This window comes from Loxodonta africana, chromosome 16, assembly GCF_030014295.1.
Source record: "Loxodonta africana isolate mLoxAfr1 chromosome 16, mLoxAfr1.hap2, whole genome shotgun sequence".
NCBI lineage: Eukaryota > Metazoa > Chordata > Mammalia > Proboscidea > Elephantidae > Loxodonta > Loxodonta africana.
The window spans coordinates 57,715,423-57,739,995 of record NC_087357.1 but is presented as its reverse complement, the minus strand read 5'-3'; the positions used below and the strand labels follow the sequence as shown (position 1 = coordinate 57,739,995).

General features: G+C 37.3%; 1 protein-coding gene across 1 annotated transcript in view; it reads left to right on the top strand.

The window, feature by feature from the left end:
- The window catches only part of ANK3 (ankyrin 3), a 713,581-nt gene that overhangs the window by 635,631 nt on the left and 53,377 nt on the right, over positions 1-24,573 (top strand). The window contains exons 27-33 of the mRNA XM_064269618.1: positions 1,950-2,174; positions 4,936-5,090; positions 19,521-19,732; positions 21,335-21,542; positions 22,545-22,641; positions 23,239-23,467; positions 24,151-24,276. Of these exons, the coding sequence (XP_064125688.1) occupies positions 1,950-2,174; positions 4,936-5,090; positions 19,521-19,732; positions 21,335-21,542; positions 22,545-22,641; positions 23,239-23,467; positions 24,151-24,276 (1,252 nt within the window). The remainder of the gene's footprint in view (positions 1-1,949; positions 2,175-4,935; positions 5,091-19,520; positions 19,733-21,334; positions 21,543-22,544; positions 22,642-23,238; positions 23,468-24,150; positions 24,277-24,573) is intronic.

Sequence of the window (24,573 nt, the reverse complement as noted above, 5' to 3'; positions counted from 1 at the left end):
GTTATTATTATTCCCAACCACACATTGATTTTAGTTACTACATGCTGGAAAAGTTCAGATTTTGTCTTAAGCTTCTTTATAATATCGCCTTATTATTAAGTAAAACCAAAAACTCAGAAACCAAACCCATTGCTGTGGAGTCGATTCCGACTTATAATGACCCTATAAGGACAGAGTAGAACTGCCCCATAGGGTTTCCAAGGAGCACCTGGTGGATTCAAGCTGCCAAACTTCTGGTTAGCAGCCGTAGCTCTTAACCACTATGCCACCAGGGTTTCGTATTGAGTAAAGGCAGTTTTTAATTATGTAAACATATATACACACATATGTGCACACACATCTAAGAAAATGTAGGCACCCGAGAGCAATTTCAAGTGAGCCTACCATCATTTAACATTGGAAGCAGTTCATTTGGAGAGTTGTACAAGTAAACGGTTATCGCTGTCTTTGATGAGGAAGTCTTTGTTTTGTTTTCTTTTGGGTTTTGATGGGGGGCAGTCTGTCCACCATTGCCTTGAGTACCGTAGTTGTCCCAGCCTCTCCAAATAGGTACAAGATGATCAAAAACATAAATTACTCCTAAGTAAATTGCTTAAACTGAAAATGAGTTCTAGGGTGTGGATGTGTTTACCTTACTGACAGCCAGAATTAATTCTGAAAATCTGATTGGCTGGAAAATGCTCCCCATACTATTGGTTGTCTCCGTGGGATCCAGGGCAATTTGTCTTGAATTGTCACCACCCTTCAGGAAAGGGTCCCCAGCTAGGATTTTCATGCAAAGTCATAAAATCTATTTGTAGACTGTTAGCGGTGTTTTTAGATTAATAAATAATAGGACATTTTGATGGATGGGATTATAATTTCTCCAAAACCATTTTAGATTTCCAAACAGCTTTTTGATCATCAACATTTGGTGGTTTTCTAGTAAAAAGCATATTTTCAAATGTGAAATTAAACTGCAAGGATATGTATTTCCATTGGCTTGTTCTGACTTGCACCCTTCCGTGTGTTGGGCTCATTGATAACCTGTTCACCAGCGTGCTTTGTAACACTGATGACAGTGAGAGGACTCCCGGAGGGTTTTTTCCATGAGCATACGATCAAAATCAGGAATTCCGGTATGCTGTTATCCAGAAATGACGATTTCCTTACATTTCTGTATCTACTTGCAGATAAATTTTTGCCTCATTGGCTTTAATACAAAGGTCAGTTTCAGAATTATATAATTTAGAGATATTCTCTAAAAAGTCTAAGATACTCTTATTTGCACTGCTGTACAGATACTCAGATGTAGGTAAAACAATTTGTTAGCCCAAGTTTATACTGAAAAGATTAAATCCTTTTCCATCAAAATTACCTTCACAAAACTAGTCATCTTCTGCTTTTAGTCTTAAAATTCTGCGTTGTGATAGTAAAAATTACTGTGTTGGTATAATAAATACACGTTCATTTTACAAGTTGTACGTGTTAAGACATACTGTGGAGTATAATCTTACTTGTAGTGGAGAGAGATTACGTTGTCAACATACGGCAAAAGCGCTTACAGTTAGAATGATCCTTGAATATACCTTAAACCGCCCACCAAGACCATACACAGTGGGGTTCTTTTTTTTTTTTTTTTAATTTACAACTGTCTTTCAATAGTGGTTTTTGTCCTAATGTTGAAACATTTACTCTTCTGTCGATTTGAACACCTGATAAAGTGATTGACTTCTGTCAGGGGACCACATTAAACCAAAAATAGGTTGTTGTGTTTCAGTTTTTGCCCAGCGCACAAGATAAATGCATGTTTGATGTGACTCCACCGTATTTATTTCCGATTTATCTTTTAAGAGAGGAAATGATAGCTATGTTGAATGTTGCTTTACACTTTAACATTTAATTTCAAAACCTGCTGTGAAGATGGTCTATTTCTCGCCTTAATTGGGCCTGTGGTCTCCTCCCTGCAGGTTTCTGGTTAGCTTTATGGTGGACGCACGAGGTGGCTCCATGAGAGGAAGCCGTCACCATGGGATGAGAATCATCATTCCTCCACGCAAGTGTACAGCTCCCACCCGAATCACCTGCCGTTTGGTAAAGAGACATAAACTGGCCAACCCACCCCCCATGGTGGAAGGAGAGGGATTAGCCAGTAGGCTGGTAGAAATGGGTCCCGCAGGGGCACAATTTTTAGGGTAAGTTGATTAGTCAATTTTTATCTTGGCCCTCACACTACATCTTTGATTTTCTTTACTCTTGTTAACTCAAGTAGTTAACTATTAAAATTACTTAGTTGGGCAGTTTGATTGGGTACAACTTTTGTGTAGTGTCCAAGGTGACAAAACTGTGTAATTCCATAAAAAGCTATTACGTTGATACTTCCTTAACTTGGTGTTGGTCAAAGCTTTTAGTAACCAAGAAGCATGTTCTCTGCTCAGTAAGTGCACGGAACCCTAATGGCCCCTGTAGAAATCAAAGCATCGTTCTTAGGAAAAAAATAAAGATGCTAGAATTATATCACCACATTAAGTAAATAGCTACTTTGGGACATGTCTTCTTAAAAATAATTCTTTAGGGAAACAATCCGTCGTGATAATGGTATTTTTAAAAAAAGGAAACGTAAATCTAATTCATTCTCTGAGGTGGCACTTGGGTGCAAACTAGGCAGGCTCTGTCGTGACTGACAGTTTGTTCACAATTTCCCCTTCTCGTTTCTCTTCCTGCTGCATGGATGTTATTCAGTAAACTGCATCTTCCTACCAATCCTCCCCCTGTAAATGAGGGTGAGAGCTTGGTTAGCCGAATCCTGCAGCTTGGGCCTCAAGGAACAAAATTTATTGGGTAGGATCTTTATAGACAAGATACAGAATGTCTACAATTTTTTTTTTTTTTTTCATTTTCAATTTTTTTCTGTCACACCCATGGTCTAATTCTTGTCTTATTTTTATTTTTTTAAGTTTTTTAATGCTTTCAGTTGATGTGTGTCACTGAAAGAAAAAAAACAATCATAGTGGCTTGACGTAATGTAGCGCTGCTACCTATCTTGTGCTTTTCAGGCATGTGGAATTCACTGCAAGCATTCTGCTTCCATAACTTTGTGCTTTTGTAATTTTTTTTTTTTAATTTGAAATGTTACAACTGCATATGATATTTTCTAAGACATACTGGCAGTCTTTGATTTTAACCCAGTGAAAGAGAAGGTATTTGCAGGCTTTGAATCAACATTTGCCATAAATGATATATATGTTTATATAGATATATGTGTACAGATATGTGTGTGTGTGGAATTACATTTTAAAGTAAGTACTTCCAAGTACTACGTAATCTTTATTGGCTCTGAGAAAGAGAAACCATCTATAAGCAAACTGATTTTGAAAATGACGATATAAGATATTTAAAGAAAACTAAATAGGCCTCAGATAGAATATCGTATAAAGTTATTAAATCGTTTTGTTTTGTTTTGTTTGAAGCTGAAATGTGTTGGTATTTGTTGTTTGCTTGTCTGTTTGATTGGTGTTGTTGCCTTGGCAGTTTGCATGAAGAAAACTGTTATGAAAAGTTATGCTCGGCTTCCACATTGGTCAAAGATCTTTATTCATATCTTCTCTCCAATATCGTTGAATGTCGTACACAAAGCCACATTCTTTAAATATCAACAAAGACAGTATCTGATACATTAACCTGCAAAGATTGTATCTTGTTCTCAAAAAAATTTTTAATTTCCATTTATGATATGGTTAAAAACTATGGTAAATATCTTAATAACTTTTGAGATTCTTAACAGTCTTAGCAATAGTTTTTTTCGTTTCTACCTATCAAAGAATAAAAGCATTCTTAAAATAATTTTTAAATGCTCCTTATTTGGATCATAATTTTTTTTGCCAAAAGTAAAATGATCGTATTAATCATTCCCATTTTAAGTGAATGCTTTGGTAATAAATCTATATGTTTTTATTTATGTGATGGGATTATTACAGCTACTATCCCTCTTTATGCCCTTCTCTATTTAAGCCTGTCTTTTATCACGTGTATATAAACACTGAGGCTAAGAGGCGAGGTTACATACAACCTCTGTAGGAGAGTAATGATACTGTCTACTTAAATGTCATAAAGTAAAGCTGCACAATCCAACTACATAAACTGTGTGTGATTGTGGTCTGCTGACTTCCATTCATCTTTTTTAGTATTGATCCTACTTTAAAATTGGACAAATTATTTACCCGTGGCTTGATTGGCTATCTTCAATTTGCAGCCATTCTTTGACATTCCCTTGCAAAAGGACACTGTCAAAAATTAATATATCAGTACGTGATGGTTTCAGACCAACAAGTGCTCTTTCAGAAAGTTTAAATATTCTACTAGAGGTTACACAAGAGACAGGAAGTTAAGCTGCCCACTACCATTTCACAAATTGCAAACCAGAGAAACTATCTATACTGGTATGGAGAGTGTATTATTATCATGATGGTTCTCTTGCTAAGGGGAAAAAAACAAAAAAAACTATAGCAGTAATCTTTCCATATAGGAAATTTATAGAATTTTTTGAAGAAATGACTGTGTCCTTTTAAATCATGAGTATTTTGTATAATATCCCCATCATTTAAAAAAAAAAAAAAAAATGGACCATCTTTCTATCTTGTGGTCTATTTTAGTAACTTTCAATTTCTTGATTCAGAATTCCTGTTTATATGTGCTGAATATTTTCCCCCATTAAATCCAATGCCTAACAGATACTAGGTCCTCAAGAACTGTCTGTGAATGAATGAATGATGGCATGTTATCAGGCATTTAATATATTATTATTTAATTAGCAAATGATTCTGCAGCTTTGAAATCATTCCCAACCTTAGTGGCACCTCTGATTTTCAGATGAATATTGTTAATGAAACACCTGTTAAGTACAATACTATAAATATATTTAATCAGATGGCCAAATAATGTGGATTTTTTTTCCAGCCCTGTCATAGTGGAAATCCCTCACTTTGGGTCAATGAGAGGAAAAGAGAGAGAACTCATTGTTCTTCGAAGTGAAAACGGCGAAACATGGAAGGAGCATCAGTTTGACAGTAAAAATGAAGATTTAACCGAATTACTTAATGGCATGGATGAAGGTAAGGAAGGTGACTCCTGGTTTCTGTCAGTGTCTACAGGCAGACATCAAGGGAAAGACCAAGACAAAATGAAACGGTATCTGAATTTCAGCCATTTATATTTTAAGCCAGGACTTGGGCTTCTCAGCATTTTTTCCCGTTTTCTTTATGTAAGGCCTGGGGTTCCATTTAATCTAACGGACATTTTTTTTTTTCTTTACAATAAAAGAATGTTCTGATGATATATATGGATTTTATGAAAAGCCAGTGTTTTCTAAATCACAAATAGCTAAGGAGAGGGTGAGATGATCATGGAAGGTACGTGGTGTATACCGAGGATTTTTTAAGTAAAGACATTCATGTTTTACTTCTGGGATTAATAATTTCCAAATCTTTTATTTAATCTTATTCTGTTTTCTCCTAGATTATTTCAGTGTCCTTCATGAATTTTTAATTTTTCTGAGGCCATAATAATTTCCTTAAAACTAAGTTTCAGACTAATTACTGGAATCTGTGGCGTTTCAGTGTCTTACTCTTTGACCTAGTAGGACCTGTATGTGGCTGAGAGTGTCACCGTCTCATACAGAGCTTCCTCAGGCTGTCTGACCCTGAGAGCCACACCAGTTGTTCTTGGTAGACATCGAGAATGGAACAGACTGGCTTTGAGAGTAGGTACTTGAAGCAGAATTGCCTTAAAAAAAAAAAAAAAAAAAAAGGAGATCGAACTTATCATAACACAAGATGGAGGAAAAAAAAATGAGGGCTGGTCTTCACTTTATCCTTACTTCTTCGACACTACCACTTGAGCAGTTTTCGAAACAACAGCTTTATTGGAGATACATTTCACGTGCCTGTGCTGTCCAGTGCAGTTATTACTAGTCACGTGTGGCTCTTGAATGCTTGAATGTGGCTACTGCAACAAAGAAGCTAATTTTTTATTTTGTTTAATCTTAACTAATTTCAAATAGCCACATGTGGCCAGTGGCTACCTTACTGGAAAGTACATTTCTAGCAAGAACGTTGACTATTTTAAGAATCTATTTTTCATTTTTGAGTACACGTTATATATAGCATGTCCTGTCAGATAGAAACAGAATTTTTAAAAAATTTTTAAGTTTATTTATGGTACAGACTTCCTTGATTTTGTGCTGACATGTCTCATTCTGTTTTTAATAAATCGTTTACAAATAGAAATTAGCCATAGCATTGGTTAGATAAATGATGGCCAAAACACCGAGAATGTTTGTCAGGCTTTTTAAAGAAACAGTGATTCTACATGTTATCTTGGAAATAGAATTTCTTTGCTACATTTTTAAAGACCAGATAAACTTTTGTTCCGTTTTAGAGAATTAAAACGCAATATAAATACTTCTAGGTTTAAAGAACTAACCACTAGAGGCCGCTAGAGCAAAAGTGAGGACTAAAGTTTTCAAGACACAGTGGTTTTCTTCCTATGTTCAATTTAAAAGTAATAAAAACAAAGGAACCACTACACACATTTTGTAACTGAAGCTCAGACTTTATACCAAGCTGAAGCCCCACTTATCATCAGCCTTCTGTCCCCAGAGGTCCTTCATTCCTTTGAAACGTCTCTCCAAAAAGAAGGGCAAAAGTAAAAATCAACTCTTCTTTGTCTTTAAAAAAAAATCAACCCATCTTCTTCCTTGACAGCCAACCAGTCAGAGTTCTAGTAGGGAGAGAGTATAAGCACAATTTAGGAGGTTTCATATTTTTATGTTCTTCTGCCATCTCTGGAAACCCTGGTGGTGTAGTGGTTAAGTGTTACGGCTGCTAACCAAAAGGTCAGCAGTTCGAATCCACCAGGCATTCCTTGGAAGCTCTGTGGGGCAGTTCTACTTTGTCCTGTAGGGTTGCTATGAGTCGGAATCAACTTGACAATAATGGGTTTGGTCTGCCATCTCCACTCTGTTCCCCTCCCTTTTTATGTTTCTAGATAGGTGTTTATTAACAAAATAAAAAGAGCACATGAAATAAAAGTGACCCTATATCTCAAGATATCCTTAAAGAGGGAAAAATTGTTCTATCATTATTTTATTTAACCTGTTAATTTCCCTTGGAGCCTTGGTGGTACAGTGGTTAAGAGCTCAGCTGCTAACTGAAAGGTCAGCAGTTGGAATCCACCAGCCGCTCTTTGGAAACCCCATGGGCCAGTTATACTCTGTCCTATAGGGTTGCTATGAGCCAGATTTGACCCCACAGCAATGGATTTGGTTTGGTTTATTAATTTCCCTAGTTCATAATTAACACTTTATCTTTCATGTATGGTAACTGACCCTTGATAATGTCTGTCTTATTGTACATGTTTCCTTTTCAATCCCCCTTTTCCATAATGAACTTTGTGTGCTTTTATAACCAGTTCTGTTGCGTGCTGTTCTCTGGAAATCTTAAAACCCAAGTATTTAAGATTCATTTTGCTAATTTTTACTAAACAATGCAATTGTAAAGATCAGTTTATGGCTTTGTAGTATTTAAAAGTTGCAGAGTCTTTCCATGTGTATGATCAAATGTCATCATTACACTAACCCCAAGGAAAGACAAGTTCAACAGGGAGATAGTTTGCCCAGTACAATGTACTGGTTAAGATCATGATCTGTGGAAGTCACATAGACTGGAATTCCCATCCTGGCTCCACCGTTTACTAGTTGTATGACCCTAACTAAGCACTCAGTCTTTCTAAACCTTGGTTTATCTGTAAAGTGAGAATGATATTATGTACCTCATAGGCAGTTAATGAGGAATGTTGTTGTTAGGTGCCATCCGTTAAGCTCTGGCGCATAGCAACTCTGTGTAGAACAGATGGAAACAACGCCCAGTTCTGCAACATCCTCATAATCATTTGCTATGTTTGAGCTCATTGTTGCAGCCACTGAGTCAGTCCATCTCAATGAACGTTCTCCTCTTTCTTCCTGACCCTCTACTTTCTACTTTACCGAGCATGATGTTCTTCTCCAGGGACTGGCCCTTCCTGATATCATGTCCAAAGTACATGAGACGAAGTATAGCTGTCCTTTCTTCTAAGGAGCATTCTGACTCTACTTCTTCCAAGACAGATTTCGTTCATTCTTCTGGCAGTCCAGTATTCAAAGATGTCAGTTCAAAGATTCAGTATTCAAAGATGTCAGTTCTTCTTAGGTCATCCTTATTAATTGTCCAGCTTTTGCATGTATATGAGGCAATTGAAAATACCATGGCTTTGGTCAGGCACACCTTAGTCCTCAAAGTAACATCTTTGCATTTTTTTAAACACTTTAAAGAGGTATTTTGCCACAGATTTGTTTGACTTTCTGACTACTGCTTCCATGGACATTGATTGTGGATCTAAGTAAAATGAAATCCTTGACAACTTCAATATTTTCTCTGATAAACAGAGAAAATGAGGAATAGATGAGTTAGTATATGTAAAGTGCTTAGTGTGATACCTACTGTTGAGAACGCTTCAATCAAAGTTAGTCATAGTCATGGCTGCCAGGTACAGTATTCAGGCTGGGCTTTAAGCAGAGGCTCCTGGCTAAGAGGACAAGTGACAGCTAAAATCCTGTCTCTTCCATTTGCCAAACTGTCCTCACACCTGCCTGCAGGATAAAGGGGCACTCTTCTCTTGAGTTGTTGAACACTACAGTCTGGTTGCTAAGAAATGGACCTACAGGGTTGTGTCCACCCGAAATGGGCACGCTTTTTTAAATTGCACCCAGACACCATATGGGCTAGTGGAAGCCCTGCTCACAGCTGATGGCAGAGATACCCTATCAGCACCATCCAGTCAAGGAATAGTAATAGGTCTAGACTTCCAAATTCTGGACTTCTGATCCTAAATCTAGTTGTATGTGTTTCTACAATACTCCTTCACTTCTGTGTGTTCTCAAATGGAGGATGTTTTGTGTAGAATAAAAATGTCACACAAATGTCAGCTGCAATTTAATTTTCCATTACTAATCCAGGTGCCCTCTTAGTTCCTAATGACTCAAAAGGATATAGTGTGTATTCAGGAAATATTATAATTGCAAAATAAGGTGGAACTAAATTATTTCTATTACTGCAAGCCCAGGGACGGAAGCATCAACGGTTATGCTAATAGAGCAAGCACATTAGTAAAGCTCTATTGAAGTAAGAGGCTAGAAGGACACAGAGGACACTTGCTCTGGGTGTAAAGAACCTGTCACTGCCTCTAAAGTGTCATGTGGCAGGAGCAACTTTTCTCTCGGGCAGCAGATGTGCGTTTATTCTAAAACTGGTCAGCTTATTTGTCCTAAGCAGACAAAAAGACATTACAAAAAAACACAAACAAACATTCATCTCCCTCCTCCAAAAACATCACCTTAAAGTGCACCAAACTGAATCCGCACTGAAAGTTTAATTAAAACTTTATGAGTTGATTCTGACTCATAGCGACCCTGTAGAACAGAGTAGAACTGCCCCATAGGATTTCCAAGGTTGTAAATCTTTATGGAAGCAGAGTACCACATTTTTCTCCTCTGGAGCAGCTGGTGGGCACCTACCACTGACCTTTTGGTTGGCAGTGGAGCACTTTAACCACCGCACCAGCAGGGCTCCTTAAACCTTACTTTAGTTAAACTTAAAAATCTTAATTATGAAGTTTAATTGAACATGTGTAAAGTTACGTCTCCAAAGTCAGATCCTAAGGGGTGTTTTGCAGTTTGCAGTTACACTGAACCTGGGACCATTACTGGTAGAAGAATCCTAAGAGGACCTTAAGTTAGAAATTGGAGAGCTTGAGAAATGTCCCGGTCCCGCACCGTCCAGTACACTAGCCCCTAGCTCCATGTGACTGTCAAGGACTTGAAGTGGGGTTGGTGCAAACTGAAATGTGCTGCCTACGTAAAATACACCAGATTTGGAAGATTTAATACAAAAAAAAAAAATTACATCGGCTCCATATTTTAAATACGTTAGGTTAAATAAAACATGATTAAAAGTAATTTCACCTTTTTTTTTTTTTTTTTGGTAAATTTTGTGTTGTGTCTATCAGGAAATGTAAAATGACATAGGTGGCTTACATTATATTTCTACTAGACAGGACTTCTCTGGACAGTGTGTAGACTTTATTCTACATATTTAAGTTTTAAATCAAAATCATGGCTACCCAAGTATTACACAGAAGGCTTTGAGGACATAGGAATTATGCTAGAATTCTAAAATTTCAATCGCTGTGTTAGAACAAAATGTTGCTCACATTCTCTGAACTTAATTTTATAATCCTAGGTAAATATTCTTTCACATTTCATTGCTTAACTTTCAGATGAGAGCATATGAGGCTTTAAAGGTCATGTATTTTAGATTAAATAATTATACTGTGGTTTTATTGTGAACTGAAGCAGAAAAGCCAAATCGGCGCTTGTAATGTTACATAACAGAAAATAAAATTTCCTCAATTTATTATCTAACTAGATCAACAAGACTTTAGAAACAGGTTCTTAGTTAGAAATTACCACTATGATCCATTTGGATTTAACGTACTTGTTTTTAATTTATCAGCCATGAGACAAATAGTAATCTTTATGTGTCAAGTCTGATTGTAGGAGCAGATGAGTGCTGAAAAGTGAAATGTGTAGCTTTATGCTAGACATAGCACCATCTGTTGGGGAAATCTAGCAACAGTTTGGAAGAATTCCAAAAAAGAAAATAAAAGTTGAACTTAACCGAATCAGAATTGTGGCTGGGGTGCAAAAAAAAAGGCATACCAAAACTGTTCATAAGCTCATAACTAAATATGAACTTGCTTTCAGTCCATTGCCATAAAACTGGAATTTTAAATCAGTTGAACAATGACCATCACATTGCAAAAGGAAAGGAAACTATACTGGGACAATCTCCTCACCCCAAATAATTAGGAAATGAAAATTGGACCAAAGCAAATGAGCATTAATTAATACAGCCAAGTTTTATAGGTGTCTGTGGGTACGGATTTGCCAGCCATTATACGTTTTTATGGAACTTCGAAAACAAAAAACCAAACCCACTGCCGTCCAGTCAGTTCTGATTCATAGCGCCCCTATAGGACAAAGTAGAACTGCCCCATAGGACTTCCAAGGAGCAGCTGGTAGATTCGGACTGCCAGCCTTTTTGTTAGCAGGTGACCACGTTATGGAACTTTAGTGGGGTCATAATAATGACACCAGACACCCTGTCCCACATGTCAAGCAGAGTGGGGCTCTTAGCCCTCTGAGGGCAGTGAAGAGGTCTGGGATTTTGGGCACCAGCTTCTATTACCCTCTGTCTGCTGACTAGGGCAGTCAGTGTGTCAGATACAGCAGGTCCAGGCCCCCTGGAGTTCAGTGTACTTGTATATGCTGCACACCCTGGGCTTCTTGGCATTTGACTTTAAAACATTATATATGTTTTATAAATTATAAAAATAGGATTATATTGTTTGGTGATTGTTCTTTTTGCCTAGATGTAGTAACAGCTTAAACAAGGGGTTGAAGAAAGTGATATAATGGGATTCGTGGCCTGAAAGCAATATCTTTTTATTTGCACTAACGGAAGAATAAGCAAATCTAGAAGAATTTTGTGGGAAAAACATTAAGAAGCAAATGCAGAGAAAACAAGGCTTTTATCTGTGTATTAATTTCCTAGGATTTCCATAACTAGTAATACACAAATGGAGTGGCTTGCAGTTCTAGAGGCCAGAATTCTGAAATCAGGGTGTCGGCACTAGGTTTCTAGGTTAGGCTCGAGGGTAGAATGCTTCCTTGCCTTTTCTAGCATCTGGTGGCTGTTGGCATTCCTTGGCTTGTGGCCGCTCACGCCAGTCTATGCCCATCTTTACATGGCCTTTTCCTCTCTGTATTCTCTGTGTGTCTCTTATAAGGACAGTTGTCATTGGATTTAGGGCCCACCCAGATAATCTGGGATAACCTCATCTCAAGATCCTTAATTTAATTACATCTACAAAGACCCTTTTTTCCGAATACAGTCACATTCATAAATTCTAGGGATTAGGACATGGGCATAGCTTTTAAGGGGTCACCATTCAGCCCACTACAGTCTGCCGTCATGGACTAAGTTAGATCCCCCTAGTAAGGACATCTACAGCACCTGGCCTGTTGTCTTCTGTGACATGCAGCCTTGAATTCTTCTGTCGTCTGTAGTGGACTATAAAGTCCATGGTGGCAAGGACTGGTTCTGACTTGGTTATGCCCACGACATAGAATAGCTCTTGGCACAGAGCTATCACTTCATCATAATTTGTTGAATGAATGCAGAAATGAATGACCTGTATTCAGGTAAATGTACCCCACTTTTGGAGACACATTTCCACAATCTAGTGACCTGTACCCAAGGTGTCTTTGGGTGGCATGGAAAGCAGCAACTTTCTGAGAAAAGCGAGGCCACAACCAAATGGAGAGGGGAAGGCTGGGGGAGGCTCTGGGACAAGGTTGGTCACACAGAGTACAAAGTAATCTCATAAACATAGAAAGTAAAGTTAAGAAAAGTCACATTTCTTGGGATTTTTTATAGCACCTCATAAGCACATAATGGTTAGAAGTTCTGGTTTTTAACAATAACCTTTAAAATACGGGCTTGTCGGAAATTATATGGATTGCTAAAACTGAAGGGTAAAACAAGAGGTATAATCATCATTTCCACATATCCTATACCATCAGCACTTAATGCATTGTGCAGATCTGGATAACAAAAAAGGTTCAGACCCGAGGTAATGAATGATGTAAAATGAATTTGATCCAGACAGCTATAAAGCAGATGCCAGAATTGAATGAGAACGTGAATTAAATTACTAAAATTGTAAAGGTGCATGGACCTCGGTATACTACCTTTGTACCTTCTTGTGAATCTATTACTATTACCAAATAAAAAGCTTTAAAACATTGTAAAGGTACCTATATGCTTACGTCAAGGATATCATTTGATCTCTTTTTTGTCCTGTAACGCTTTGGGTGGGTTTGTTACAGGAGTTGCATATTCATAGGGAGCTGAACTTTAATTCCAGAGAGAGGAATGTCTATAATTTTCTGAAATATTTCAGTGAGACTATCACAGGGGCTCTGTTGTTGTACATACTCTACAGCTATGTTGAGCACTATAGATTTATCTTTTCTTAATTTTCCCCAGTTTACCTGATATTTAATTTTCTGTAGCAGGTGAAGGTTTTTTTTTGTTTTTGTTTTTTTTTTTAATTGAATGAAAGTGTAATGGTAGCAGTTCAGATTTATACAAAGCAGAGACAGTGTGATGGTTTAAAAAAAAAAAATTCAACATGTGTTTTATCTTAGATCTGCTACCTGCTAGCCCTAGCCTTCTCCTCCAAACCTGTGTGACTTTGGAAAGAATGAGTGACCTTTCTAATTTATTAAGTTGATAGAACTGTGCTGGGTAGTTTTATGTCATTAATTTCTCCTATCCATTCAGAGGAAGCTTTTCCTATCCCGATCTGATAGATGGAGGAACACAGGGCTTAGAGAAGTTAAGGAACTTTCTGAAGTTCTCAAGTGCAACGTTGGATTTGAATTCAAAGCGCATGTCTCCAGTGACTTTCCACAAACACATACTAGCTAATTTGCCCTTTTGAATTCTAACATTCTCAGAATCCCAATTTTTTCCATCCCTGAATATCAAATTCTTAGAGAGGAGTGCTGAGCAGAGCATTCACCTGACTAGATATTAAACCTTAGACATAAAAATCAGCCCTTTGTGAAACACTTGAGGTCATATTCTTTCTATAGATTATTCACACTCAAAACTGACCAAATCACAAACAGCCTTCAGAAACTTAATTTCATACAGAAGAGACGATCATGGTCTCATTTGACCAAGTTATTGAGACATTTATTCACATGCATGTCAGAGGAAGGCGAAACTAATCAGGATCATTTGAAAGCTGTAAGAGTAACTCATTTAGTCAAAACATGACTTCAATCCTGTTATTTATTCTTCCTGTTATTATGTTCGCCGTGGCCCTTTATATTTGCAAACCATTTAATTGTCCCTATTTCCCTGTTGCAAAACTGCAGCTACAGAGAATTATGTCCCACCTTTCACAAATAAACTAAATGAGTCACAAGGTGCTTAAGAAATTTGTCATTAATCAATGAGACAAGAAGTTGATAGAATATTAGCTTCTATCTGTTGGGCAGCAGAAAGTGCCACTGTAATCAGAGTTCTCAGTTCATAAAATGGGCCAGTAAGAAGTCATGTCACCTTTTGGACCATGGTATTTGCAAATCTCTTCATTACTTACCCACTTATCAACCACCGTCTGTGTGCCAGGCAGTCTGCAAAGGCGCTGTGTTAAATAGTGGCTAAAGACCATACCTGTGGGCCTTCATTTCTTTTCCCCCTTGCTGGACTAGGTTCTAATCTCAGATCTTTAACTGACAAGCAAAGCTTGGCAAGTCACTCTCTGAACCTCAGATACCTGCCTCACCAAAATGCTATATGGGTTAAAAAATAATTGACCTGCCACAAGGTAGACCTTCGGTAAGTGTTCATTTTAAACCTTCCTTCTGGCCACAACTACCTCTTTCACAGCTCACTTCTCTTTTCCCTTTAATCTTATCTTGAAAGCTTTATTAGTAACAGATTTAAAAAAAAGGCAGACAGAGAGAAATTTCAGGGTCTTTTCGTAGCCTAAGGCATTATGAATCACCCTGAAAGGTAAGAAGCTCTTATATTTAATCTTATGTTTGTTACCCTATAACACCTTATGCCCTTTTTTTCCTTTAATTTTGTAGCTATAGAGTAGTTCTAGTATATCCTTTTAAAAAAACAAAATCCTTTAAAGGTAATGGCTATTTTTTTGTTGCCCCATAAACTTTTTTTCCTCTTGAACCCTGTCAGTTTTCAAACATTATGTCATGTTTTAAAGGATATGAGTTCTGAAGTTTTAAGGCAGGTACACTAAGATCTGGTTTCCCAAGATACAAAGTCATGAAGTCACCTGAACAGAGTGTGAAAACAAAACTCCCAGGCTGCAGCCCAGGCCTACTGAATCGGTTCCCACAAGGGAAACCTAGGCATCTGTGTACAAGTACATCTCAGACGTAGCAGAGGAGTGGAACGTCGTAAAAGACGTCAGAAATTGGGTGTGGAGTGTCTCCTGGGACCTTTGCCGTTTATATAGCTTGAAATCCAAGCTGCTTCGTTTACCACTCCTCTGCTGCATCTGAGATGTACTTCTGCACTTGATATTTGGGGTGGTTTTAATGACTTATTAAAGGTAATACAGTGTGCGTGTGGCCAGGCCATATCCAGTAAACAGAGTGGCAGTCCCTTCCAGTCCATTGCTGTAGGGGCGAGGCAGCTCTTTCTCTGTCAAATCTACATCAGTATACGTGCACATACCTACAACATGAACACACAAACAGCTAGAAAGTGTATATTCCTATGTTGTTGTTTGTAGGTGCCATCAAGTCATCTCTGACTCATAGCGATCCTATTGGACAGAGTAGAACTGCCCCATAGGGTTTCCAAGGAGTGACTGGTGCCGACCTCCTAGTTAGCAGTCAAGTTCTTAACCACTAAGTCACCAGGGCTCCTGAAAGATGCCTCACTCCCTCTGGTGGTTCCGGCCTGATTCTGAGCAAAGTTCATACTCACAGGATACACAACTTGCCATAGGCAGAGTTAGGAAATCTCTTTCGTTTGAAGGATACAAATTTCACGGCAGAGTCTTCGTAAATTGCTTGTACTCTAAGGAGTCCTAAGCCATTTCTGAAGAACATAATGATAAGCTTGAGGCTGAAGTGAAAAAAACTTAGCTGATGATGGTATTGTATTGTACAGTAATTTAAACAAATTGGACTTTCTTGGTTGAAATATTAATTATGAACTCTGGAAATGCAGACTCAGATACTCAAATCATGAAAAGGAAAATATATCCCTTTTTTATTGAAAACTTTTATTTCCTATAAATTACTAAAACTCCTTCAGACCTGTTTTTCTATAACTAATCCTTCTTTTGTGTAACTCTTTACCTTTTTCTGGGTTTTTTTCGTTTTTTTTCCTTTCTCTAGGGATCTGGTGGTTAGGTTTGAATAGGGCACAGGGGAAGAGAATGATTAGGAAACAAAAACCAAAATTCCAGTTCTGCTTCTGATCGCGGTTAAACCTATTTTTCTCCTTGTTGACAATTCATGTGGCCATCCCATCTCAAAGGTCAATGGTTGATCTGTAAAATGAGAAGCCAACCACTTTGATACAATTATCTAATGATCCATTTGGCCATGCTTCGTAGTTTCATTTGGAACAAACCACACATGTATAATAAAAGAGGCAGACATGTTAATAGCTAAGGGGCCGTAGGATGTGTGCCATATGTATCAGAGAGAGAAAGAAAGACTTACGTGAGCAATAGAAAACAAAACAAAAATACCCTCTAAGTTTGGGAATCTTCCCTTCATTTTATAACAAAATCAAAACTATATAAACCCAAAGGCAGTAATGCCTCATCCCCACATTTTTCTCACCTCCCCTCTCCACCCCACCCCACCCCACCCCACCCACCCAACTTCATTTCCCATCTCTTTGAGGTAACCAGTGCTAACAGCCTAAAATGTTTCTTCTACAAATTTCTCTTTTAAAAATTTACAAACATGTGCAGGCTACTTTTTCCCCCAGAGAGAACCACACTACACACATCGGTCAGCATCTTGCTTCTTGCCCCACTTCATATATTTATATTGGTCAGTTGCTATCTGCCTGACTTCCTTCCTCAGAGAAGTCTTTCCTGATCATCTTTATTTAAATGAGAACTTTATCCCCTCACCTCAGTTTATTTTGCCTGTTTATAAACATTTGTTTAGTGGTGAGTGCATCTCTCTGTCCCCCGCCCCAACCTCCCATAACAGCGGTAGTCCCACGTGAGCAGTGACTTACATTTGCTCTCTGCTGTATTGCCAGTGCCTAGAACAGTGCCTACGTGTTGTGGGCCCTCAGTAAATATTTTGCAAATGAATTGGAATTACCCTATTTAATAAAAAAAAAAAAAAAATAGCTGCAGGAAAGTCAAGAGTGTGGATATACCATGACTTACGTAACTAATCCATTTCCTTACTGATGGACGTGTGCTTGTTTCAAACTTGTATCACTACAAGCAATGCTGCTGTTCGTACCTTTGTAGGAAAGACGTCGTAAGGTGGGATTGCTCAGTCCAAGGGTAGGTGCATTTCCATTTTGAATAAATGATGCAGGATTACTTTCTCGAAGGATTATTGTTGCTCACACTCCATCAGCAATGAATGAAAGCACCTGCTCTCTCGAATCTTTCTCTGAACAAGATATTCTTTTTAGGTTTAGCTAATCAGAGGAAGTATGTGTGGAGGGAGGTCATATCTCCTTTTAATTGGCATTTCCATATACATGATCAAGTTTGAACGTTTAATAAGTTTTACTGGTCATTTCTCTGCTTCTGTGAATTGCCTGTTTATAACATTTACCCATTGTCTATTGGCTTGTTTGTTATCTTCTCATCTACTAGTAGCTGCTCTTGGAATTGAGCGTATTAATGCTGTATTTGTCATGTGTGCTACTGTCTTCCACAGTCTGCCTTTTGTCTTTCAAGTTTACTGCATTTTGCATGTAAAGCTTTTTATTTTTATGTAAAACCACCTAGAGACTTCTGGGTTACCAGTTTTATTCAGGAAAACCTCTCCTACCCAAGGCTAAATTCACCTGAGTTTTTTGTAATATTTTTATTTTTGAAAGTAGTTAAGTCTTTTCTCCAACCGGAATTTTTATTTATATATGGCAAGAGGTAGTGATTTAGCTTTGTTTTCTTCAAAGTAGATTTTCAATTATGTCAGTACCATTTTTAAAAAAAAACTCTCTTCTCCACTGATTTGAAATTTAAGTATGTGAATCTAATTTGAATATGTTACTTTAGATACATAACATATATAAAAGTAAAAATATATTGACTTACATATATACAGTTTGTGTGTGTGTGTATATGTATACAAATATAATCTCGAACATATTCTTGTCCCTTATATATCTACGTATATACAGTATGTATGTGTTATCTATGTATATACAGTATATATGTGTATGTGCGTATATGTATACAAATATAAACTCGAACATATTCTTGTCCCCCATATATCTACGTATATACAGTACGTGTGTGTGTGCGTATATGTATACAAATACAAACTGGAACATATTCTTGTCCCCTATATATCTATGTATATACAGTATATATGTGTGTGTATGTGCGTATATGTATGCAAATATAAACTCGAACATATTCTTGTCCTCCTATCTAGTCTTACATCAGTACCATACAGTTTCATTATGGTACTTCTAAATAAGTTTTAATATCATATAAGACAAATTCTCTCACAAACTCCCTTTTTCAAAATGTTCCTGGCAAGTCTCAGATACTTACTATTCCATATGATTTTTAAAATGAGTCGTTCCCATTCCCCATTCCCGTTAAGCCTACCAGAATTCTTCATTAAAAAAGGCTTTAAAAAGAGGATCCATCTGGCTGCACTGTGAGGGATGGACTGGAGTAAGGGGAGGAGAATGGTGGGTAGATGGCTGGGAGGTGGTCTCAGTAATCTAGGCAAGCCATAAAAAGGCCTGAATAAAGCCATTTCCAAAATAGAACCAACTGGACTTTTATCAGAGCCCTGATGGCACAATGGTTAAGATCTTAGCTGCTAACCAAAAGGTTGGCAGTTCAAATCCTCCAGCTGCTCCTCAGAAACCCTATGGGGCAATTCTACTCTGTCCTGTAGAGTCACTGAGTCAGAATCGACTCGATGGCATTGGGTTTGGTTTGCTTTGCTTTGGTTTGGACTTGTACTGTTAAGTATGAGGGAAAATGAGTCAAAACTATTAGACTGGAGAACTGGGCAAGTTGTAGTGCTTCTACAGTGTCAGGACTACAGGGGAAGAAGCAGATGTGGAGATGGACTGAGGGAAGGAAAGTGGTCATTTGTAGATAGATACGTTGAGTTTGATTTATACGGCCTATTAGTGGGCAGAAAGATATTGGCGATAATGATTCTAGTCATTTGGGTAAAAAACATTTGAAAGGTTTTTAAATTCCATTCTGGAACCTTTCAGAGACACTTAAGTCCTTACTCACTTTTTTGTGAGGTCCCACTTCTTTCTGACTTTTTCCTACTTTCGGCAGCTGGAGGGCAGATTTCATAATCTACAGAATGAGGTATTGAAGAGTGGAAATTCATCCATATATGGTAAAATGCCAATTTATTTCTCCATAGTAAAGGTATTTTCCTACAAACACTGTATATGAAAAGCTTTATAATATTTTTACCAAACTTAATACAATCTTAAGGTCATTTAGTTTTCTCTTTATCATAAAGTCTGCTTATACTGTTGAATATAAACAATCTTGACTTTCTAAATTACATATCAGCTTGCTCCAAGGTGTTCTGTACATAAGCTTATTCTCATTGCTTTTTCATTTATTTGTCTTTTCAGAACTTGATAGCCCAGAGGAGTTAGGGAAAAAGCGTATCTGCAGGATTATTACTAAGGATTTCCCCCAGTATTTTGCCGTCGTTTCACGGATCAAGCAGGAAAGCAACCAGATCGGTCCTGAAGGTGGAATTCTGAGCAGTACCACAGTGCCCCTTGTCCAGGCATCTTTCCCAGAGGGTGCCTTAACCAAAAGAATTCGAGTGGGCCTCCAGGTAATGGTCACAAAAGCTGTTTTCCTCAGTATACATATAGAGCATGTTCTGCTCTGCAAAAAGTCGTCATAACTCACTCTTAATGATTTTGCTAAATAATGTGTTAGGCAATTTTAGGAATCATTAATCTTGTTTGAGTGAAAAGTGTTCTCGTTAGCTTAAGTACTAAGTTAAAGCACTAAATTAGCTTAGTGACCTATTAAATAATATACATATTTTAGGGTTTTTATGTTTAAAAGTCTTATTTGGTGTCTGATAAAAGATAATATTTTTAACCACAGTTGTTGGTCTCAGTACATGGAGCAACAAAAGCAACAAAGAGCAAATTAAAAAAAAAGACATATTTGGTTTGCTACATAATATGCCACATAAAAATCAAAAATAGTGAAACTTGCAAGCCTCAAAGTTTTGGTTTGATTTAAAGAAATCATAAATGCTTGTTTACATCCAAACCAGTTGAAACTTGGTTTAGAAAGCTGACTGGAAACGTTAAAAAGAATGGTTTTTCTTATATTTATTCATGTCAGTTAGATCTTAACTAGTTCTTTTTCTAATTGAATTAGGAAAATAACCTGAAAAATAAGTTAATTTTTGTTGTTAATTAACTTCAGTAGTTTAACTGAAAGTCCATGCTGTTTTTGTGAGCCTGGACTCTCATACCTGAGGAAGCCTTTGGGCTTTTTAGAGCTGAGTGCTCTAAGGCCAGAAACCCTGGTCGCGTACTGGTTAAGTACTACGGCTGCCAACCAAGAGATCGGCAGTTCGAATCCACCAGGCGCTCCTTGGAAACTCTATGGTGCAGTTCTACTCTGTCTTATAGGGTCGCTATGAGTCGGAATTGACTTGACGGCAGTGGGTTTGTGGGTTACCCTAAGGCCTTCAGTAAACAGTTATCGCTAAAGAGACCATGAAGGGGACCCTTCATGGTCTCCGTTATTTTATCAAATAGCGAAGAAACCAAAAGAAAGAAGTTAGGACTGGTAGATTAAAATTGAAGTCCTTTGGAATTTTGAATGCCTTTTTGTTTTAATTCTGAAAGCCTCAATTTTTTCATGGGCAGGGTTGCCTTTGAGCTGTGTTATTGAATGTTTTTCATAGGTTAAAATATACTGAATTCAGTATTCATTGTCCTTTTACTTTGGAGAATTAGACTAAGAGGCTTCTCTGCTGTGAGATTTGAGTCTCTCTTTCACACAAACAGATGCCTTTCCTTTTCTTTTGGGGAAATACTCAGGCTGACTAGGGCCGGCATAAACGTACAAAAATAACCGTTGCTGTCGAGTCAATCCCAACTCACTGTGACCCTATAGGACAAAGTAGAACTGCCCCACAGGGCTTCCAAGGAGTAGCTGGTGGATTCAAACTGCTGACCTTTTGGTTAGCAGCTGTATCACTTAACCATTGCGCCACCAGAGCTCCAGTGTTGAGGTTTTTTTTTTTTTTAAACCCTTCCTGAAAGAGTGAGAGTGGATAAAGAAAGATATGTTTTTTATTGGCTGTTTTGTTCTTTTTTTCCCCCCCCATTTCTTCTCACTTAAAAAATCAATTTTCTGATTAAAGAAAAATATCCTCTTTCATTTAAAATTCTTTTTCTGTCTCTAGGCCCAGCCTGTTCCAGATGAAATTGTGAAAAAGATTCTTGGAAACAAAGCAACATTTAGTCCAATCGTCACTGTGGAACCAAGAAGAAGGAAATTCCATAAACCAATCACAATGACCATTCCAGTGCCTCCACCTTCAGGAGAAGGCGTAGCCAATGGGTACAAGGGGGACACCACACCCAATCTGCGCCTTCTCTGTAGCATTACAGGTTTGGTTAAGACGCTGCTGTACTTTCTGTTGATGCTAACATTTGCAAGGATTCCGTACAGAGACGTAATACCTTTGACACACCCATGCCCACATTATAAGAATAGAAAAGAGAGAAGAAAAATGTTTGCTACTTATCCGTCATCTTATCTCTATTATCCCTGGAATTATTTAAGATGCTGATCTCATGACTCTCTTAAAATTTGATGATACCGTTTTCCCCCCATTCTCTGTTATTAAGGTTAACAGTAATAGACTCCTTTTAAGGTTATCGAGATACCTTGAATCAACTGGAGCATTCAGGTAATATCTCCGTGACCTAGACAGAGGCAGTGGACCTAACAATAACACCCTTTAGACTGCCAGAAAATTGGATAGATTCTGGGGAAAATGGAGATCCCACAGAGCACCAGTAGTAACAGAGTGTTGAGCATATGATTAAATCATTCTCATACTCTGTTCACCAGTATAATCCAGTAGACTACATCTTGTGGTAAGGGCCCAGAATCCAGAAATCAATCCACCATTTGATTAACTCAATCTGATTTTTAATTGAAAATAAAAGATTATTAAAGGGTCAGTTTTAATGGCTGATTCCTCCCTCCACCACTACCACCCCTTTCTCTCTGGAAATTAAACGGTTCAATCAGTACAAAATGAGCTGCTGCATAACCTTTTTAAAAGTCTTACCTATATAAAAGTATGTGTGAATTACCTATCTATCTGAAATGACAAATCTTTGCACTTACATGATGTACTTATAAATTGTGGTTGCCCCAAGTTTAAGCCATTCGTTAGTATCCAAACAATCAGAAAGGTAATTTTTTTTTTTATGGCTGGTAATATCTTACAAGGAGATCACACTAAGTCAGTTAAACTCTAAATGGAAAGTGTTGAAGTTTTGCAAGTAACTGGCTATGCAGGGAGAACAGGATGATGCTGGAACTTTGACAAGGAGCACCTCCCCATCATGAAGCCAACATGTCTGCTATTGTTCTCTCAGGGGGCACCTCACCTGCTCAGTGGGAAGACATCACAGGAACGACTCCTTTGACGTTTATAAAGGATTGTGTCTCCTTTACAACCAATGTTTCAGCCAGGTATGGAAATAAGGAATTTCAGAAAGCACTGGTGAATGAGTTTTATTGCCTTTGAAAAGTAAAAATTGTTGTACTTAATACCAGTGTGATTTTTTTTTTTTAATTTTGATGGTGAGGCTGGTCCTACTTGAGAAATTTAAAATTTGTGAGTATAAGCCATTTTATCCAGTTCTCAGAGGAAGCTATAAGGGGCCCAGCTTGCTCCTCCCAACAGGAAGTTCTTAGCAGTTCATAAAAATTGATAGGCTTTTCCTTTGTCTCCCATTTTTCCGCATAAAATTCTTGCTCCTTCCAATGGTAAAGTCATAAATTAAACAGGTAAGTAGGGAGTAGAAAGGAAGGCTTATCATGGACATGTAAGAAGGGAGCAAGAAATACATGGAAGAGGAAAGAGAAAAAAATCCTAAGGAAAATTATAATCAAATAATAAGCATAGAGTTTCTGTGTTTGACATTTTTGCTTTTCGTTTGTTTATATGAACAAGTTAATATTTTTATGTAGTTCCCTTAAGTACTTTAATTTTTTTAGTTGTGAATTTTTTGAAGATTTGGCTTTTAAATCATTTCATTTTCATACTTTTGTTTTTGTTTTTCTCAGGTTTTGGCTTGCAGACTGCCATCAAGTTTTAGAAACTGTTGGATTAGCCACGCAACTGTATAGAGAATTAATATGTGTACCATATATGGCCAAGTTTGTTGTTTTTGCCAAAATGAACGATCCTGTGGAATCCTCCCTGAGATGTTTCTGCATGACAGATGACAAAGTGGACAAAACTTTAGAGCAGCAAGAGAATTTTGAGGAAGTTGCAAGAAGCAAAGATATTGAGGTACACTGTTCACAAAAACAAGTCGTGTTAATTATATCACCCAGATATGGGGTTCTATTTTGAGACCGTAACAGCACTCACTATAATTATCAAATACATTATTGGTTATATTTTTTATTTTAAAAATCCATTATAAATTCATTCTCAAATTGTTTTAAGTATCTTTGAGATTATTTCAGTTGGTTAAAATGTAGTACTAATGAGTCTAAATCATAATCTCCATTTTTCTGGGACTGTTTGAGTTATTCTCATAGTCACTGCCTGTATACATGTCCATTATTTTCTTTTTCAAGGAAAACACCTGCATAGACAGGTAAGTATCTAAGCAAACCCATTGCTGTTGAGTCGATTCCGACTGTAACAGTAAAGAAGATTCTTTCAGAGTCTGTATGAATAAGTGATTGATGTCAGGCACTTTCTCAAACATGCTTAAAACTACCAGAATAGAGAGAAATATGTAATTTTGTTTTGTATATATCCATGATAGAGCTTCCAGTCACAACTGCTGAATTGTGAGCCAATGGAGTTTTTTTTTTTTTTTTTGTAACAAACAGCACCACAGAAGTAATTTCCCGATAGACAAATGTGATATAAAAACATGTCAGTCTTTTAATGTTATGTGGCTTAAAATTCCAGAATTCTTCCAACTCAATATTAATTATGTATTTCTTTTACTCTAAAAGGTTCTGGAAGGAAAACCTATCTATGTTGATTGTTACGGAAATCTGGCCCCACTTACCAAAGGAGGACAGCAACTTGTTTTTAACTTTTATTCTTTCAAAGAAAATAGACTGCCATTTTCCATCAAAGTAAGTCATCTTCGACAGAGATTCTATTGAAAAAGAAAATGCTCTTAAAGAATAATGATTTATTAAAGCTTTAACGATTTGTTAAGTTCGATGTATCCCACCAAACCTGAGCTCATAAGAACAATGTCACATTTTGTCCAAGTTCTACCCAAATGTACTTTCGAGCCACTAAAGCTTTATAAAAAAAAAAAATTAGTAAAAAATAGTCTTTACCTTCTAAACAGCTTACTAATTAATCATTGATGTTTAAGCAAATGTTTGTAAGGTCAAACAAACTAGGGTAATAAAATGCATCGT